Source organism: Rhinolophus hipposideros, assembly GCF_964194185.1.
Source record: "Rhinolophus hipposideros genome assembly, chromosome: 9".
Lineage (NCBI taxonomy): Eukaryota > Metazoa > Chordata > Mammalia > Chiroptera > Rhinolophidae > Rhinolophus > Rhinolophus hipposideros.
The window spans coordinates 45,531,939-45,553,436 of NC_138055.1; the positions used below are offsets into that span (position 1 = coordinate 45,531,939).

At 34.4% G+C, this 21,498-nt stretch overlaps 1 protein-coding gene across 2 annotated transcripts in view; it reads right to left on the reverse strand.

Annotated features, from left to right (window-relative positions):
- Positions 1-1,792: 1,792 nt before the first annotated feature.
- GXYLT1 (glucoside xylosyltransferase 1) overlaps positions 1,793-21,498 on the reverse strand; it is a 39,292-nt gene continuing 19,586 nt past the window's right edge. For both annotated transcript variants that reach the window (XM_081060792.1, XM_081060791.1), the window contains 4 exons: positions 18,702-18,953; positions 12,663-12,786; positions 12,199-12,371; positions 1,793-6,073 (listed from right to left, as the gene is read on the reverse strand). In XM_081060792.1, the coding sequence (XP_080916918.1) occupies positions 5,912-6,073; positions 12,199-12,371; positions 12,663-12,786; positions 18,702-18,953 (711 nt within the window). In that variant the 3' untranslated portion in view covers positions 1,793-5,911. The remainder of the gene's footprint in view (positions 6,074-12,198; positions 12,372-12,662; positions 12,787-18,701; positions 18,954-21,498) is intronic.

Genomic DNA, 21,498 nt, shown 5'->3' on the forward strand with positions numbered 1-21,498 from the left:
GAACCTGAGAGAGTTCTGAAGGCTAATTCTTTCCCGGGGTGGTAGGTCAGCCTAGGAAATTGCCCTTAGCTTTACCCATTCTCATGGCAAGCATTCCGAAATATGTTCAAATTATTGTGCTGCTGATGAGTGGTACTTGACTTATTGTGCTAAACCTTTCCTCTATGTCAGCAATTAATTTTCAACTGTCTTCTCTGGTCCTTTCTAATTTATTTGTCAGATCTTTAATGGCATCCTTTTGACCAATTTATTTCTTAGGCCTTTGATCTCTTTTTTAATCTCATTCAATTTTTATCATTTCTTCTTTGAGATTTACCTTAATTAATTCATGATGTTAACAAGTTGTTACACAGTATGAAGCTCCTGAGGGAAATTTGTTCCTTAGGATATAGTTGCTAGACACTTAGTTATCAAGCATACTAACCCTAAAGATTCCAAAACTGTTTTCGATTTTTTATTGAATAATTCAGACACATCATTTGAAGAAATTAAACATCTATTGAGTATATGTTTATTTACTAACAGCAACACATAGTTTCTGAAGAAAAAGAGTTGAACTTCCGCCAAAACAGAACGAAGCAACTTTCCATGATTCTGAGGTAACAGTCGAATCTATAATCGTGTATTCCCCTTTAATAAATGTCAAGATACACAAAATACTTGGAGGATTATATCCAAATTATCCTAAAGCTGTAACATTTTAAGGTAAAAAGCAGTTTAAAGGTAGTAATCTCTGCATATAGAGATACAAGATACAAGATACAGCTTTACAGCCATTACTACTCAAATTATTAATATACTTATGCAAAATGCTTGTGCAAAATTGAAACAACTGCAACTTTTTCCAGTTTCTGATTTCAGGTACAGGTACAAATCACTGTCTCCTTCATAGATCTTTTATTACAGCATCCATCAAAAACCACTGGTCCGGCTCTCAAATAATGATAACAATGCATGTGATACATGTGTGTTCTGCTAAGTTTGGAATAAATGACATATTCTACAGCTATACTACAAACCCTGAATTATTTTTGCACAACATTCCAATATTCCCTGAAGAGATTTTATACAAAGGTTGAAAATAGTTATTTTCCATCATAGTCAAAGTCAATTTACTTTTTAAATGGACTATATACACTGTTGTGTTCTCTTCAATTTTTACAGGTGTTGTGTGTGAATGTGCTCCCATATTCAGATTGTGTATATAAACTAAACATAATCAAAGACTCCACATCAGTTAAATTTGGTATCAAAATGTCTTACTACAGATCCTCCAAATAGCATTCACAGTATTAGTAGTGAGAGAAATTTTCTTTTTTCATTTTTCGTATCTTTTCAAAGGCTCTCTTTTGTTTGAAACCTAAGTTTACAGAAAATTCTAAAAAAATAATTCCGTTAGATATTTTGAGTTAGTAATAGAGATAAGGTGACAATACATATTTTCCATTTAAAGTTAAGTCTGACATTGGTTTGTAATCAACTGTAAATTGCCTTGTCAAATACACTATTCCATGTTCTTCTCATGATATTATAATTGCAAGATAGCTGAATTAACATCATATTCATTTTTAGTTTTTTTAAAAACAGAATATTCTTGTACCACCTTTTAGACTTGTCTTAAGTTTACACAACTTTATAACTTACTTTTAAAAATCTAGTTCATGTTCAATGAATTAAGAAACAACAAACATCAAAACAGTTCAGCCAGAATCTAACAGGCAAAAAAGGGTTGCTTTGGCAGTGTATAAAAAGATAACGGTTACAGTACAAATCATTATTTAATCTTTTTATTAAATATTAAAAGGCAATTTTGTTTTAAGACACTTGAAATTACATTTGATAAATTTATAACTGACCCCACATACCTGACACATTGCTCCCCTACTTTTCTTCTCCATTTACTCTAAGGAACCAAAAAAAGTTATTTAAAAAAATACAGATCAATGGTCTTTCTAAAATCATCTCAAAGAGGCTCTGATTACTACTAAGGTATTTATTACTTACAATATAAACTTCTGAAAAACAAGACACTGAATACTATCTTGTAAGGTTTTTCCCTTTAATGTATTTCTGCTCTCTCCTGTTCCCATGAATCCATTCATAACATTTCAACTGAAAGTATGCCTATTGAGGAATCAATAGCTGTGACTTAATTGCTTAGGCTGCCATACAAGGTAGGGGCATGATTCCCAAATCTAGCTTCCTACCAGTATCATCTTGGAAAACTGCTGCAATAAATTCTTGGGTCCCTTCAGACCTAATGAGTCTGTCCCTTCCACCCTGACCTCCCACGTGATTCTATGTAGTTGTTCGTGCATAATCCAACATTTGGGATGACTACAATGACAACGTTAAAAAGGAAGGTCCTTGTCACCGTGTTTCTAGAGGTTGTAGCTCACAACTGGGATCCAGTAAAAAAATGTAATGTTGAATCATTAGCATTAAACGATCAGAGAGCAGAGTGACTGGGAAATGACTCTAGCTAGCATCAACAAGTCAAAGGTAGCCTTGCTGGCCCTTCCATGAAAGCCAGCACCCTCCCTGACCCTGGAGGGCCTTGCGCTGAACTAGAAGAAGGAAGGCAGACAGTGGTACAGGGTGGGGGCTACAACTCAGCAAGTGACTGTTTCCACACCATTTCTCTCCATCTCTATGTCTCAATTTTCCCACTCTCATTCCATCTCTTCTCTTACTCTGCCTTTTGCCATTCTCACTCTTATTTCTCTTTCCTCACTTTCTCTCTTTTCCTTCTTTTTTAATCATTCATTTACATCATTCTTTTCTTCTCTGCTTTCTCTTCCTTCCATTATATAAGCAAATTTGTACTGGAGATACAATACATGTCAGAAAACATTCAGCCTAAGGAAACAGAATGATCTGTACAGGAAGTAACAGGACAAAACAGAACTTCAACAGTAACGCTGATGTTGCATGATATAAGCCATGTGAAATGCTTTCCAATCCTTTATCTCTTCTGAACTTTATAACTTCATAGCACATGACTTCTGAGTCTCATGAAGTTAGAAGGGCATACTGATTATTTACAAACCCAAGGCACAGAGAAGGTTAAATGATATGCCTGGGGTCTCTAACCAGGAAGAGAATCCACATCTAGTTCACAGTCTGATTTTCTTCCCATTACATCTATAACATCTGACTGTAAGCAAGATGAGAGAACAGTGAATGCACATTAATATTGTTTCAGGCTCCAAAGTGTCCAAGGATAACTGGGTTATCTTATACATTAATAACCACTCTTTATGGGGGGGGGGGGAAATGTATTTTCTTAAAATGTAAATCACAATATATATATTTCTAAAGGTTTCCAAGTTCTTTTAAGATGACTACTTCACACAAATGCAGTTTGACTGTATTTTAGTCATTCCACTTTGGTAACACTGCAGCCCAGAGACAGTTCTGAGGTCAGAATTGTTCTAACACATAGACTCAAAGAATATAGAATGTAATTTATATAAACTACATAAATATAGTTTTTCATGAAAAGAAATATAATATTCTCTAAGTTGTTCTGTAAGTTAACCTCATTAATGCTAAGAACTGCATTTCTTGAGAATTCTAAGGAAAAAGTTACCTTATCTAAAGATAAATTCAGAAAACTCATTTTAACAATGTTATATACTTTCTGTGATATCCTAAATTTAAGGGAAAAATAGTCCCTAAGTGGAGAGTTTTCACCATCACCCAATTTATGGTAAAAGGTCCAATAGGCAAAGTCCAAAGGTCCAATAGGTCTAAATGAACCAGATTAAGAATTTTCCAATAATTTTCAGTGATATAGAATGTGTGTCAATCTAAATAAACCACAACACTGTGAGACCACAGTATACAGTCCAGTTGGATTAAACTACGACCACATTCTACATAGTCCCAATCAAGCATATCAGAGCCCAGGGGTTTGAAATTCTCTGTTCACTGAGGAAATTAAATCTAAGGAACTTGCTAATAATATAAATTCCTATCTTGTCAATAACCCAAATTACTTCCAATAATATTTCAGAATCATAATTATAATCCACCACTGTGCCAAGAATTGTGAAATCCTAACTTCAACCTTCAAGTGGGCAAAATTAGTTCCAGTTAAATTTATTTCCAATGAAATCCTAAACTATTTCCAAATGTTTGTAGACCCCATCCTAGATACAGTGGACCAGACAGAGTCTTCAAAGGTGAAGCCCAGGAATCCATTCCAAACAAGCTCCCCGTGACTGTCTAATACAGTCAGGCAATCTTATTTGGGGACTGCTGGAAATCATCTTCTATATACCCTCCAAACTTTAAAATTCTCATATTCTCATTTTCTACTTAGCAAACTCAATGTCAACACAGTTCACAAGTTCTTATATTCACTATGGCATTCTGCCAAGGACGTACAGATTGTACTCTCTAAACGCATCTAAGAGTGCTGGCTGTTTATCAACTTCAGATTTGCCTTTCTTATACTTTCTTCTCTCAGTGTGTCCCTGACTGAACTACAAAAGACAGGAGACAACTGTATGCCCATTTCTTTCGGTATATTCCATGTCTCCACAGAGGGCACTGGGTCTTCATAAAGCCAATCCACTATTTTCAAATAAGTCATATTTTTCCTTCATGATTTCTCTTATTCTATTTAAACATTAAAATATCAAAAAGAGAAAAAGACTATAATCATATAGCACTTGGTAAAATGATATGTGCCCCTGCAGAGTACATCTTCATACTCAAAATCTATAGTTACATTAGACAGCTGTCATGAACAGTAAGAGAAGTAATATTTTTCAAATTTTCAACATTTAAAAAAGTAACTGTCTTAAGTGATGTCCAAAAACGGAAAAAATGCACATTAACCCAATCAAAACTACGTTTTCTATAATCAGAGGTAACAATTTTCTTAATCCAAATCATTCATGAAAGTTGTCTAACATATTTTAAGTAAGGCTCTATGTATTTGCTTCTTCAAAAATAACTTGCAAAGTCATTTTGAGGTAGAAGAAAATAAGTTTAAATGGATCACTTTTTTCTGCTTCATTATAACTAAGATTACTGTTCACAGGAAGTATATAGCTTATGCATTTTGGTCCATCACATTTTCCACCATCATATAAGAATACTATTTAGGTTCTCACTTTATTATCAGCATATTTTTTCTTGCTTCTAGAATGCCCAATAAAGCTGAAAATTTTCATTTAAAGTGATAAAAACAATTTCCCAAAAGTATCTGTTTAACAATCTTAGATCTGAATTTGGCAAGACAAATGAAAATGCCACATTTTACAAACATACACAGAGACTAAAACTCCAAAATTTTCAGTTTTTCTTCTTTCTTATACAGCTCAATTTTAAATGTGCAGCTTACTTACAATCTAAAAATAAATTTAAACATGATTGTCACAAAAAAAGATTTTAAAACAGAGATGACATCTATAAAGGCACACATAGATTGTCAACGGTTACATCACATTTATGGTTACATCACAAACAGAATATTTTCTGCTCCTGTAAACAACTTTTTTCTCACACATTTAAAGTGAGGTTAGTGCTGACATAAAAGTATTGCTATACTCACAGTTTGAGTGTTTCCACTGTGTATGAGGTACATTTTCTCCATTCATACACCCCTACTGTTCTTACTCACTTGAGAATAAGAGTCAACCAAAGTCTGTAGGCTACAACCATTCAATATTTTCATCAATACTGGAATGACTGCATATAACATTACAAAACATCAGAGATGAAAAATGTCTTCTTGTCCAAGACTTTAATTTATTCTTCATTACATGAATATACTGCTCATATAACTTCTTCAGGAAAAAAATTATTCTAAAAATGAATAATTCCTTCCTGAATACTTCATCTAAGACTATTCCTTCACACATTTGATTTTGTGGTTTTAATTCATTTGATTTAGTAGTCACCTTTCCTTTGGTGGTCTATCATAACGGTCTTGTATGCTTTTTGATAGCTGTTTGATAAATATTTTGTAAATTTTTCCACAGTATGTATGCACTGTCTTTTGCAGTTCCAGTTCTAAAGGTTTCAATAAGGAACGGATGTTGTCATCTTCAAAAGAACACTAGAAAAAGAAAAGAAAAAGACAAAGATATATATAAGTACATAACTGATTCCAAATAACTTCTTCAGTCAATTTAATATTGACAACCTCCAAATCTCACAAAAAGTATATGCTCAAGTATTTTCAATGAATTAAATATAGAACTATGATCTCACATTAGAGCAGGGAGAAAATAATGGTAAAAATCACTGAGGGTATCAGGGAAAGTTTTTCTGAGAAGAGGTACTGGAAGCAGGGCATTCCAAGCCAAGGCAAGAGTTCTTACACGTTTAAGAGCAGAGAAGATAGACAGAGATACAGACTGGAGTGAGATGAGGACCAAAGGCTCTGAAGGTATCTGAGAGAAACTCACGAAAGTCCAGCGTCCCTCTGATGATAGTATTGAGGCTAGATTGGAAAGGAAGGAGACAGAGGCATGGAGTGGGAGGAACGCAAAATGATAGCATGATTCTGCATTTCCCACAGAACCCTAACTGCACAAAAGTGTCCCAAGGATAAACACATTTCAGAATAACATTCCTAAATAACAGACACCCTTCATGAAGATTCACACTGGCAAATTCTAAAAAGCAAAACAGAAAATACATCTTTTGAAAAGTGTTTGGCCCACTAGTTCCAAAATATATTTTTATTCAGAGTCCTTTGTTACTGTGAAATAAGATATATTTCTGAAGGAATATATTTTGGAAAACAATGTGGCAGTGGTTAAATGGTTAACTTGTGATCTTAGTATTTTTCTCCCCTTCTCCAGCCTCTCCCCTAATCTAGTTAAAGCCGTTGTTTCTCAGTCTAGCTGTGTAGTACACAGCTCCCTGGCCCATGCTGGGGATTATAAACCGTGCGCTCCCCACACTGAGGCAGTTGGTCGCAGCTCCTTGGTCGGCTGCTCACAGCAGCCCACAGTAGCCCATGCCGACCTCCGGCTGCTCACTGCAGCCCAGCTCCAGGGAGAGCCGTTGTTCAAAATCTTAGCTGTAGAGGGCACGGATCACTGTCCCATGTGGGAATCGCACCAGCAACCTTGGTGTTAGGAGCATGACGCTCCAACCACCTGAGCCACCGGGATGGCCTAAGCATTTTTAACCAGATACATTTTTGGATTTAGCATTTGCAACCACGTATATTCTCAATTAGAAAGATGGATGGGGTTTAAAAATAGAACACTTTTATGTGAAAGTTTGAAGTCAGTGAAAAAGGCAAGATCCCAAAAGAAATTCAAAACCTGAAATCTCAGAGGGCTTCAAATGACCCCAGCTTATCCCTGAGGTTCACTGCCATGAAACAGAAAGAAGAAATGAAAGCACCACCCAAATCACAATTATTGAGTCTGCAGGAAGCTGAAGTCAATCTATGGAAAAAAAGGTGAACTTAGATGCTAATTTATCACATGGATTTTATCAATGTAGAGATAGATGCAGAGATCTTAATACTTGATAACTCTAAATACTTGAGCAAGAAAACTGTGAGCATTAACATTACTCTTAGGGTGATTTTTAAAACCAAATCACATACACTGGAGAAATACCTAAAATTGTTACAAAGACAAAAACACAGGAAGCCTAACTAGGAAGAATGTAATGAAAATAATAATAGCTAGCACAGAGGTATATCTGGGAGAAACTATTGAAAGCTGGACTAGCTTTAAAAAGGCCACTTCCTACACACCAGACATCATGCTAGCTAGCCTCACAGCAATTTTACAAAACAGGTCCTATAATTATCCCAACTTATGATGAAACAACTAAGGCAGGAAGAGATAATTTTCCCACAGTAGGTGGGAAAGCCAGGATTCCACCCCAGCTGCCCAGCTCCAAAGTCAAAGTGCTGTTCCACCACACAGCATCGCTTAATCCAAAGAAGCAATGGTAATCACAAAATAGTCACGGGGATGTGAAATACAGTATGGGAATATAATCAATAACGTTGTAAAGATTATGTAGGGTGCCAGATGGGTACTAGACTTATGGGGGGGGAGGGCGTCACTTCCTAGATTGTGTACATGTCTGACCACTGCACTATATACACCTAACGTTGAAATAGAATAATACTGAATGTCAACTATAATTAAATGTGTGTGTGTGTGTGTGTGTGTGTGTGTGTGTAATCCAAGATGCGGAGTACAGCATAGGGAATTGAGTCAATGGTTACTGTAATAGCTATGTACAATATCTGAGGGGCAGTAGACTTGGGGGGGTAGTTATCACTTTGTGAGGGGTGTAAATGTCTAATCATGTTGTTTTGTACCCTGAAATTAATATAAAAAATAAAATTTAAAAAAGAATACAAATAATAATTTGTATTTTTATAATTTTTATAATTCTGCCGAATAATAAAGGCAAAAAAATAATTTAAAAAAAGCAACGAAACTGTGCCAAGTCAATTTCCAAAAATCCTGTTGAAAGATGAAGCTCAATTAACCATGGGAAATTGGGAAAAGTGCTGTGCGTAATAGATATGCGTAAATTTATTTAGGATTAAAAGTGGCAGCTAAATTGAAGAAGGTAACCTTCACGAAGGGTTATCACCTCCATCAAGTGATACCTTTCAATGTATGCAAAAACATACTTGGACAACTGTGGTTAAGAGATGGATAATAATGGGAAGACCAAACTGTGATTTCTTATTATACAATGACAATAAAATGAAAACATTAAAAAGGCGTTTAAAAGTTAATTCCCAGGAATATGAAGTACTTCAGATTAAGTTTATTCGTTCTCATGTGATTTAAATCCCAGTATTTGTGGTTAAAATTTTTTTTCTTTACTGGGAAAGTCTTTTGATGACTATTTTCCTGAAATAAAAACAGTGCCTGTTGAATTAGAGCTCTTATTCATCCAACATATAACACAAGTAATTTGACCTTTAAGGGAGAAGATGACAAATTACCAAAATTTCTGCCTATATACCACGTTTCCCCAGAAATAAGACCTAGCCGGACTGTCAGCTCTAATGCGTCTAATGTCAGCTCTAATTAATATAAGACCTGGTATATATTATATTATATTGTATTATATTATACCCACTCTTATATAAAAATAAGACCAGGTCTTATATTAATTTTTGCTCCAAAAGACGCATTAGAGCTAATGGTCCGGCTAGGTCTTATTTTCGGGGAAACACAGTAAATGCAGCCTGAAGTCACTGAATTCTGCCATTCACATAATGTGTACTGAACGCCCAGAGTGAGCAGGACATAACGTGCACCTGTAGGTGTCCCTTCCCCAAAGACCACGTGCGCCCTGAGATGACTGCAGGCCTCTTTCCCCACCGCACAGGGTGCCGGACTTGTCTTCACCTTCCCTTCTCTGCCTGGTACTCATCCTTACAGCTCAGTTCAACTGTCAGCTCCTCTGAGAAGTCTTTCCTGACAGTTAATCACGCCCTTGTCATGGGCACAGCACCCAATTCACAATCTTTTAGGAAGGTCATGCTCTGTATATAAGACTATCAGTTGAAAGGCATCAAATAAATAGTGAGGCTATGCTGACCACAGGTAGATAATTCGAGATATTTTCAAAGAACAGAACATGTTTTAAAAATCCGGCAGAATGGCAGTTCAATCCAACAAATGCCGAGTACCAACTATATGCAAGAAGGTAGTGTAGGAGGGAAACACTCATGCCTCCTTTGCAGAGATAGTTATGCAAATATAAACAGGGTGTGAAGTAAATCAAAGTTAACACAGAAACACCAAGAAATATAGTAATTCAGAATGAAATACATTAAGCAGAAAATATCTTATAGAGCAATAAAATGTTTTGTTCCCATTTTGAATTTGCAATTTTTAATCTTAATATTTTTATTCGCTCAGCAACTAATATTTAACAAATCTGTATGGACTGTAAAAACTGATTTGTTAGCAGACATAGCCATGCATTGACGATTTAAAGATGATTCCCACCCTTTGTAATTCACACAGTACATTCGGTGGCTCTGACTGAGCATCTGTCTGAAACCCGCATGAATACCCTTGTCTGGATTCTTCAAAAATTACACTTCTTACTGAATTACATGTAAGAGAATGTAAAAATACTAACGGAGAGCACCATAAACGACTGATCAACTTCATTAAGTTGAAAAATGGAGTTTCCATAGATCCAAAACAAACCCAGAAAATCATTAATTCAGTATGTGAAATCATTTTGAAAGATTTATTTTTAAAAAACCAAGTGTAATTAATCAGCTTAAAACTGTTACTCAGGTTTTTAATGGTACATATTTAATAAAAGATCAAAGAAAAGGTCAAATAAATTACTAAGATTTAATTTGTTAATAATGTATTTTCAATGTTCAAAGGAAACAAAGAAATCACATTTTTATAAGAATGCAATTCTTTTCTATCCTACAAGGTCTCAGAACCCCCAAAAGTACTTTTCTTCATTTTTATTACCTTTTGACCACCTTTGATAAAGCATTATTAAAATACAACATTGATTTCAAACAAATCCTGAACTCTTTTTAGTAGGTTGGTTGTTTTGTGAAGAGGGAAGTACAGATAATGGTATGAGTGGAGCATTTTTCAAATTGTTTTAAATGCATTGTAGGATTAAGCAAATGAGGAAATGTTTTATGTTAGGAGCCAGGATTCTACATATGGAAGAAAGGAGATAAAACACAGAAACATAGAGTAGGACAAGGCAAAGAAGGGCCTTGGAAGAATGCAACTGGAGGCATTGGTGTGGGTGCATGATTCTGTGTGTGTGTGTGTGTGTGTGTGTTTTATATTTCCTAGCTGTGACACTGAAAGGGCTAAGAAGAGAAGACACCTTGGTACCAACAAGCATGCCTACCCCCAAAAATAAGACCCAGCTGGACAATCAGCGCTAATGCGTCTTTTGGAAGAAAAATTAATATAAGACCCGGTCTTATTTTACCCGATATAAGACCGGGTCTTATATAAGACTGGGTCTTGTATTAATTTTTGCTCCAAAACACGCATTAGATCTGATTGTCCAGCTAGTTCTTATTTTTGGGGAAACAGTAGCACCCAGAGCCCACCAAAAGGAATCAGAGCACATTTGACAGACAGCTAATTCAGGGCTCGGGTTGGGAAGGTATATAACATGAGCTTGAAATATTTTGTTGGGGCAGGTAATGAGGAGGTACTCAAATTAATGATGGGAGTTTGTCAAAAGGGCATAAGAAGTAGCCAAAAGGGGCTCCCCAATGGCCAAATTTGGAACAAATTTGGCATTAAAATAAAAAAAAATGGAATAATGCATTATAAATCATAGAAAAAATACATATTAATGAGTTCATACTGATAATGTGTAGATCAATAAATGGGTAAAAAGGGAAAGCTCTTACAGCAGAGTTCCAAGGCTGTATGTGGAAGGAGTACTAGAGCTGTACAACTATCAGCTTGCAACCACGACAGTGAAGATTGGTTTGAGCAAGAACTTACAACGGATACTAAATATAGTATGGAAGTTTTGATGAGCAGAGTATTTACATGATCTTTTAGAGTCTCCCCACCCCACAGGCTGCTTACAAGAGGAAAAACAACTATACAGTAGAGAGACTGAACGACGTTTTGACTGAGTGATTAAAATCAACATCCCCAGTGAGAGGCCGGCAGACAACGGTAACTGAATGTGACAGCCTGAGAAGGACACCGCATCACTTATACGGTATTCAGGAGGACATATTCTTAAACCTAATTCTAAGGAAATATTAGACAAGTCAATATGAAGAACATTCTGATAATATGAGAGGCGAATGGGACTCTATCTTTCAGTAAATGCCAATGCCATAAAGGACAGACTCAGAAACTATCCTAGATCAAAGAAGAGCAAAGATACATGGATGGCAGGTTACAGCATTGCGTCAATATTAAACTTCCTGAGTTTGATACCTGCACTGTGGTTAATAAGAGAATGTCGTTGTTCTTAGTGAAAACACACTGAAGTTTTTAGGGGAAAAAGACCATGATACAGTCAACTTATACTCAAATGGTTCAGAAAAAAACAATGTATATATAAAGAATCAATTGATAAAGCAAGGTGTAAAATGTTAATAACTCATGAAGCTTAGTAAAGGATATGGACATTCTCGGTACTATTCTACAACATTCTCTGTGAGCTTGTAAGTATACCCACATAAAACTTTTTTAAAAAAATGCTTACATTTCTCAGTGCTTCGTAAATAGCTCTAAATGCTGGTTGTTTATCATCATGGTAAACACCTCTGTTCCCATGAAGAATAAAGATTCCCTCTTCTTCTGCTTCTTGGCAATTGCTTCCATATATACAATGATCTGGTCGGTAATTCCATTGACACGGAAAAACAAAAAGGCTTTCTATGTGAAGAAAAACAAAACAATGAAGCAAATACCCCTAATTCCACAGAATTAACATTCTGCAAAACTTCTAGCTAAAAAATACAGCTCTTATAGAAAATTTTAAATGGTAAAGAATGTTTGGCATTTAGATTTCTTCCTACTCAATCAATATTCAATAAAAGCTTTACTCTTAAATACAGTGATAACCATTAATATGAGCCAAAATCAAATAAATGCATTTCTTCACTGTTGACTATATATTATCTGTAACTGTTTATAAATGAAAATTAAAGAAACTTAAATGGTTACCTGGATTATGAAAAAATATGATATTCAACAGATCTTGATCACCCCATGTGATATTTAGTTTGTATTTTTTGAGCAATGGCATAAGGATATCTCCCCATCGTAGTCGTACAGTTGTCATATCATTCTGTCGGTAAATACATTAAAAAGATACTCAGGCTTCCAGGTTTAAAATGGCAGCATAATGGCAGTTCCCCAAACCTTCCCTTAGCAATCATTACAGAGCAACAAGAAGAAATGTAAATTTCTTTTGTTACAAAACCCAGTGACTCTAATGTAAACCTGTATGTGAGTAAGGCTGTCCAGCTGGAGTGGGGAAGATAACACAAGAAGCTATCTGAAGCAGCATGTAGAGGTGATAAAACTAATAAAAGTCAGGAAAGAGAAAGTAAGTGATAGTTTAAGTCCTGTGACTGTGACCTCATCTTAAAATTCAGACTGTTTCAGTTCCTATGTCAAATGTCTAGACACAGCACCTCTGTCCATGTCTATGTCACAGAGTTTTTGAGGATTAAACCTGTTAATATGCAAATGAAAAGTACTAGGAATGACACCTGATAGATGGTACATGCTCAGTTCTATTACTATTATTGCCATGATCACTATTATTCTTCAACTGATGTGCTAATCTTTTACAATTGGCATTTTGTAAAGATCATTTGAAACTGATAAATCAAAAATAGATACTGAATTTCATCAGGTGCCTTTCCAGCCTCTATGGAGTTGCTCATAGCTCATTATTTTAAAATACGAAGTCAAATGCCTAAGGAAACAACAGAGTTGAAAGAGGGTATGAATATACCTCTGGATAGTATGAATGTGGGGTGTGAAGGGGTGCAGTTGAATACGAAGCCTCTTATGAACCTATATGACTCTTGTAAACTCTCAAACTTAAACCAGTATTCCTCAAAGTGCAGTCTGCAGTGTGGCAATCAGTGAAATTTTTAAGCCCTCTACAAGATTAGGTATGGAAATTAAGGGCAAGATTTAGAAAACTTTTATAGTAATTTAACACAATAATATTACGTCTATTTAGTCTAATATTTTTCTAGTAACTTATTTACATCATATATAGAAAAGTATTAGCTCGTGACAGATTGTAAATTAAAAAAAAACAACACTGATACTTCACCATAGTTTGAAAAACATTGTTACCCTGTTTCCCCGAAAATAAGATCTAGCCAGACAATCAACTCTAATGCGTCTTTTGGAGCAAAAATTAATATAAGACCTGGTATTATATATTATATATTACATTATATATTACATTACATTATATATTACATTATATATTACATTATTATATTATATATCATATTATATTATATTATATTCCCAGTCTTATATTAAAATAAGATCGGGCCTTACATTAATTTTTGATCCAAAAGACGCATTAGAGCTGATTGTCTGGCTAGGTCTTATTTTCAGGGAAACATGGTATAAGCTATTCTAGGATACGTAATAAACTCAATGGGGGTATAAACAATCTATATTTTAAGAGAAAGAAGAGCTGGAATTTTAAAAAAAACTATATATTTAAACTAGATATGATCTACTATAATTGTATTATCCTTCTGTAAAGTTTCTCAGAATGCAGTAAACATAGTAATTATAAAATAATCAGAAATCCCTCTCTCCAAAAATCTGGAAAATGACTGACACAAGTTTTACTTAAGGAAATAATAAGAAAATACTTTATTGAAAGGATGACTCTGAAATACGTTACTGAGCATGTAAACTACATGTTTGTAAGATCGGAGAAAGAAAATAAGAATTGCAAAGGACAAAGACCAGCAACACATTCAATAGGAAGGTGGACCAGCTGTACCAGGCCATGGTCAAGTCTTCACTGGATTCAATCTGTTCAAAGATAGATAGGAGAGAAGGAGATCTGAGGATACAAACAGAGGTCAGAGTGATATGATACCTGGCTTGAAGATGGAAGGGACCGTCTGCCAGGAATGCAGGCAGCCTCTCGAAGCTGAGGAAGATGAAGAAACTAAGAAGCAAAGAGGTGAAATAACTTGCCCTAAACTGTGCACTTAACAAGTGGCAGATCCAGAACTTGAACTTGGGTAGTTTGATTCCACAGCCAGTCTCCTAGCTACTAAACTAGATGGCTAATGACTAATTGAATCCATTAATTAATAAGTAAACAAATAATGACTTGTTCTTGAGGTTGTAGAGCTTAGAATTACGCTGAAAGACAGTATAGAAACAAGATAGATAACCCAAGAAGGCATCTAACACAGGTAAAAATGTAATAATTTCCTTTGTAGAACAATTACTATGAAATAAAGCAATGAAGGTTTAAAAAAAAATAGACAGATAGATAAAGAAATATACCTATTCAATGAAAAAAAAATCAATGAAAGATATATACAAGGTCCAGGCAGTCTTGGGGGGGTATCAAAGCGGGGGGAAAAAACCTTTATATACTGACAAAATCCTACTAGAAAAATACTGGACAAAAAGCAATTAACATCAATATTATTTGATGATAATATAATCTAGAATATGCAAGACAACCAATGAAAAAAGAATAAGAAATGAACTTAATAGACATTATATATAAAAGTTTATAAAAATAGAAAAAGAAAAAAATTAAAATAGAAAAATAAAAACAAAAACAATCAAGTAGAGAAATGGTCTAAGGATATGGACAAACAGCCATTCACAAAGGAGGAAACAGAAATGGCTAAAAATTATATGAAAAGATTTTCATCCTCACTGGCAGTGTAGTCAGGAAAACACAAATTGAAATATACGAGGTTTTTTCCAACCATATAAATACATGTTCATACTAGTACATAACAAATAAAAACTAAATTATCCATTCTCCATAATATCGTACACACATTAAAAATGTGTCAAACTATGTATAATGACATAAAAAGCAGTCAATTATATATTTACTAAGTAAAAAAAGCAAGATGAAGATATATAAAAAGATCCTATACAGAAGTGCTAATGTAAACGTGTATGAGTTTCAAAGTACATGTTTTAAAGGGTCTGAAGATGGTACATAGCAAAGTTTACCTCATTGGGCAAAAAAATGAAACTGAGGACAATGGTATGTAAACAGGGGCCTTGTCTTTTTACTCCACATACAAAGAATTGTTTAAATTTTTGTTTAAGCATGACTTAGTTCTGTTATTTTAAAAAACGTAGTTTTAATTTACTAATTTTAGCAAACCTACTACCAAACGCATATGTATTATATTAAGATCAATTAGTTTAATTTTTTAGAATTGTATATGCTTTTGAAAATAGGCTCATTATCAGTCTATCTTATACATAAATATAAAATTGACAGATGGCTATTCATATTATGTTCCAACAATGCTAGAAACTGGAACACATCAATTCCCAAAGATTAGTTACTCCACTAATCTCTGAAAAGTTCTATCCCTTTTGGTAAGACGTTTATGGATATTCTGCTCTCATAAGCTGTAGTATATATGTAACACAATAAAAGTCCTCCACCATATACATCTTTCAAATATGTAACAACCATTATGTCCACCTCATAGTAAGTGTTCTCTTTTCCACTGTTTTCAATGATTCATTAATGGGCCGGTTTCTAAAACTTTCATCTGTCTTCTGCCGCTAATTACCTATTGAGTTGTTACTTTATTCCAGATACCATGCTAAATATTCTGAATACAAAACTGTACAAAAGACACACCCTGCCCTCAATAGATGGAGAAAACAGACAAAAACTACTCTGCAAAGTAATATTTGGCAACACATGAACAGGGTACAGTAAACATCCAAGGGAAAGATTCTCAAGACACCTTATTTATATTCTTTGGTTTGTTTTCTAATAAATAGAAAACGGTTAAGAAATATACTAATAGGGATTCAGCGCTGCACATACAATAACACAAAATACAAAGCAAAAGTTTAACCAGTGTTCTATAATTGTCTATCAAGTATTACGAAAAACAAAAAACAAAAGTTGGATTTTTACTATTTTAATTTTTAATATATAGAAGTATAATACATCAGGTTGGAACTGAACAGTCCTGAGTGGTATGTATAGGGAGACAGCAAAGCAATAAGAATTTAAATCATGGCTATCATCATAAATGGGTAGCTTTACAGTCTTCTGTTGTTCTTGTTGTGACAAGAACAACAGAACAATATTCACTGATCTATATGAAACAGTTGGGAAAGTTACTACTTTCAGTAATTCAGTTATATGACAAGAGCCCTAAGTTTTAAGATCTGTGCCAGAAATCGTAGAATCAGTTGGAAAAAAAAAAAGGCCATGTTTGCTACAGATATAGTCTGGTAAACAAAGAAAGATATATGAAAAAGGAATTAAAAAATGAATAAATTTTGTAGAAACATCTTAGCAATCACAAATGTAATAATATTTGAAAACAAAGCAAATCTGCGCTGTTCCCAACATGCAACAGTAGGGTTGCTTGGAACACAGAAACAGTAGGTGTGAGCTAAACTACACTTACTGAATTAATGTACAATAATGCCCCTCATATTTTCCTTCATTAAGTCATTAATCCACAAAAGAAAAGAAAAATCTGAAAGTTTCAAAATTATTTCATCTCCCATATCTATATCTGTAGCTAGTTTAGAACATGCCCCACACAAACAGAAAAGGGGAAGGAGAGAAACTGTTAAAGTACTTAAGAATGACATTTAAATAAGTAAAAGATAAGCAAAAAATAATCATAGATTTGAACTATATAATTATATTTTGAAATTTTTAAAAAATCGAATAATGATGTTACACTAAATTATCTCTAAGGTTCTTTGCAACACTAAATTTCTCATAATTCTGTGAATTTCAAATGAAGAGTTTCTGAGAAGTCACATTATTCCTTAGCAGATAATCTTACAGCACCATCTTCTGGTATAATATTTACTATACATACTCTAACAATCAAAAAGATAGAAAACTCATGGTATACCTGTTTTATTTAGCAAAACTTTACAGTACATGAAATTTTGAAACTCAAGATATATTAAATTGTATACTTGAAGAAAGATGTTCACTGTTAAGCAAGAGCACAAAATATACTAGTTTCATTAATGTATTCAATTGTGGGACACAAAACTAAAATGAAATCAAGATCTCAGAAAGGTTCAGAAAACGAGAAAGCGAAAAAAAAACCCTGTTTACTAGATCTACAGAAGATAAGAGTGATGGGTACCAACTGTCCTAAGGGTGAAATCTTGGGATGTGAATGTGATGGCTACAAGCAGTACTGCTCCCTAAACCAAAGATGAAAGGGAACAACTCTAAATGAAGCAAAGATTTAAATCACATAGAAAGGAGTAATAAATAATGGTGTAAATTCTGGTCCACCAGAGGCCGTAAGAAAAATATCTGACAAATATATACATATACAAACATACATGTATACTCACAACATAAAAGATGCAATATCCCTTAATGTTTACTTTAGTCCTAACTAGTAGTAAAGGGATAACCAGTAAGTCCATAGGGGTGTTTCAGAAGTCACTGTTCTTAGCTAACATTTAAGTGTTTACTGTGGGCCATGCTCTGTACATTTACGATGTGTTAGCTGCTGTTCTAATTTCATCCTCCAAAAGCCCTGTGACGTAGATACTGTTGTCATCCTCATTTCACAGACGAGAAAACTAAAGCTCAGAGAGGTTCAAAGGTCCCAGAGTTTGAACCAAGCCCGCAGCCTCCAGAGTCTGAACCATGACTCTGCGTTCCCTAAGACATATCATACTTTAGATTCAAGTATTCTGTGGCTGCACAACTACAAAATGGCAACGACTGCCTGGAATAACCATCTAGGCAGATGATGTTTGCTACCTAGTGCATTGTTATTTTACTTCATTGTTATGCCATATGATTTGACCTACTGTAATGCTCCAATAAACAAAATACTAAGAATACACATGTCATCAATTATTTTAGATAAATGGAAAAATTCCAAATAGTTCAAGCTAGTTTTTAAAAAAGCAAAATTAAATCGTAAAGCAAACAATTTGGAAGAAAAGTAGAGAAATGTTAACCAACTACCTGTACCAGTGACTTACCTTGAAATACTTCCTTCTCATTCTAGTCATGTTCATCAACATAACTCCAGAGTTTATTCCAGTTTTTCCATAGTATGGATGTCTGGCAAAGCGATTATACCATCCTATTCGAGGCTCTTCATGTTCTGGTGCCATTGCAGCAATTTGTGTGGAATTAAATTTCTTTAGTAAAGACCAAATATCATCAACGGGTCGTAAAAAAAGGATGTCAGTGTCAACATACAATAGTGAGTCAACTTCTTTCAGGATTAACTAGGAAGAGAGATATTTAAATTATTAACTATAATTCTATTCATTTAATATAAAAAACATAAAAGAGGTTTTAATTATAAAAGAAATGCCTACGAGATAAGCTAATTTACATGAACTTTTTAAAGCAGAGCAATTTTTCCTAAATCTGTCATTTTTTACAACAGCATATAGACATACTATGCTAATCTTTTTTATTAACTTTAGAAGAAAGAAAAGCTATAAAAGCAAATCAGAACATAAACTCAAAACTAACAATTGGAAGAATAAAATAAAAGCAATATCCTCCAAGATTACGGAGGAAAGTTTTTCGTAATGGAAAAAAAACCCATTAACTTAGATGAATTTATATCTCGAATCTTAATTTCTTGAGATAAATATAGAAATAAACCAAACAAACGAAGATCTGAACTTGTTCTCTCGGCCTGTAACATCGACTGGCACCTTTACATCATTTTGGTCTCAACTATGAAATGGGAAAGCCAAAATTGGAACCCACACCAGCCAGCTCCAGAGTCCATGCTCTTATTTCTGTGCTTATTGTCCCTCAACAAATCGAAGAAAGTGTGCACACACTTAGCAAGGGTGAAGACAAGACTTGTCTTGGAAGAAAGACTGGCTATATTGTTACTTTCTGAGAAATGTTCAATCTTTAATGTGTCTTTTCCAGGGATTTTCAAGGATAATTTTTTTTTATTTCTGTCTTACCTGTAAACTTTAGACTAATCTGACTCCTGCAAATTTAAATTTACTGCCTATCCCAATATATTAGTAAAACTCAATAATTAGGTAACCTAAACCTTTTTATTAAGAATATAATGAGAATAAGAGCTTGAGCCTCATTCTGCTCCTTTTCAAAGATGCTATCTCGTCCTGCAGCTAAGGTTAAGCCGTTACCTTAATGAGCAGCTAGGAGGCTGAAATCATCCCATTCCCCCCACCAACTGATTTAGTATCAGGCTGGGGGGGTGGGGAAATCTGATGGTTGCTGCAGCGCCTGAAGGGAAGCTTCACTTGTTCAAAGACCCCAATTAAAAGGTTATGTGTGTATGTGTTTGTATGTCTGTCTCTTTTGTAGGGAGTAGGAGAATAAGGGGAATTGTTTTTATATCAACATTCTGCTTCTGTACTTTGATACAATGTATGTCTACAGATTACTGTATTGTTGCAGACAAGAAAGACACTGCATAAAGCTCTAAGTTCACTGCCAGGAGCCACTGCCAACTGAAGATCAGACACAAGGTTAAATAACAACCACATCAGCATTTTTCTATGGTTCCTTTTGGGGGAAGGAGGAATTGGCAGCGCTTACCTCAGTTCTTTTCATCCCTCTATTTTTAAAGGAGGAGAAACTCAGTGGGGGGAAAAGTTTATAACTTAGAAAAATAAAGTATCGATTTACTTAAATTCTGATTAAAAAGATACCGAAGTAACAGTGAGGTCTGAGGACAATTTGATAAGTTTCAAGTATTTTACTTTAGTATTTCAAATTCCATTTAGGAATTTAACCAGATTATATCTAAATGATCGCACAAATTTTGTGTCACAACATCAACAATTAAATGTGCTAATAATGCAGAATGGAAGATAAATGGATGCAACCTCACACTTGTTTCATCACTTACTGTTTCTTCAGTAACATATTTGTGTTGATTTAATGTCATCTTGTGTTTGTTTAATGTCTGTCTCCCACATCACTCAATAAGCTCTATGAAAACAAGTAACCTGTCTGTTCCAATCATTCCTATGTACCCAGCACTTCAGTACAGATTCTTGGCAAAAAAAAAAAAAAAAAAAGACACTCAAATTATTAATTAAATGACTAATACTGCAATGATTCAACATAATTTTTCTTTTTTTAATTTATAAAGCCTACATGAAGTATCTGCAACTTCTTAAACTTTTTCCTATCTCAATCCCTTATTTGGGTGCTTTTTACAATAGAAGTAGAGAGTGAGAAAAATCCTGGGATCCAAATTTTTTAAGCAAAGCAACACAAAGATACTGGTTAGGCAGACTCAACTGTGTAACTATCACTCTTACTGACATCCTGGATTCCGTAAACTATGTTCTTAGTATGCTAAGAATTGCCTTAATCCACTTAATAACAAGTAACTGCAGTTTCTTCCCCATAATACGTATACTTCCCAGAAACTTTAGAGCTTCTTAAATTCAGTATTTCTACTGCCATAACTATTTAAAACATTATAGTGGTCCTAACTTAACTACTGTGAAATTCAAAACTGTGGGTGAAATCAATTCAAAATGAAACAGGTAACCTTCCTTCTGAATATTTTTAGATTAAAAATAATAATAACAATAATAATTAGAGTATATCACCAAAGAACACCACCAAAGGACAGTCCCACTGAATAAATGTTCTCATGTCCCTCTGAAGTTCACATGCTTTATATTTTGTGTCTGTGTTAAAATATCAGTTCCTCCTTCCCCCAAAAGGAACCATAGTTAGAAGAGATAAACTGGCTTAGTATAAGACAAAAACGGTGACTTAATGACACAATCTGCTTCACTTCCCAACTTATAAACG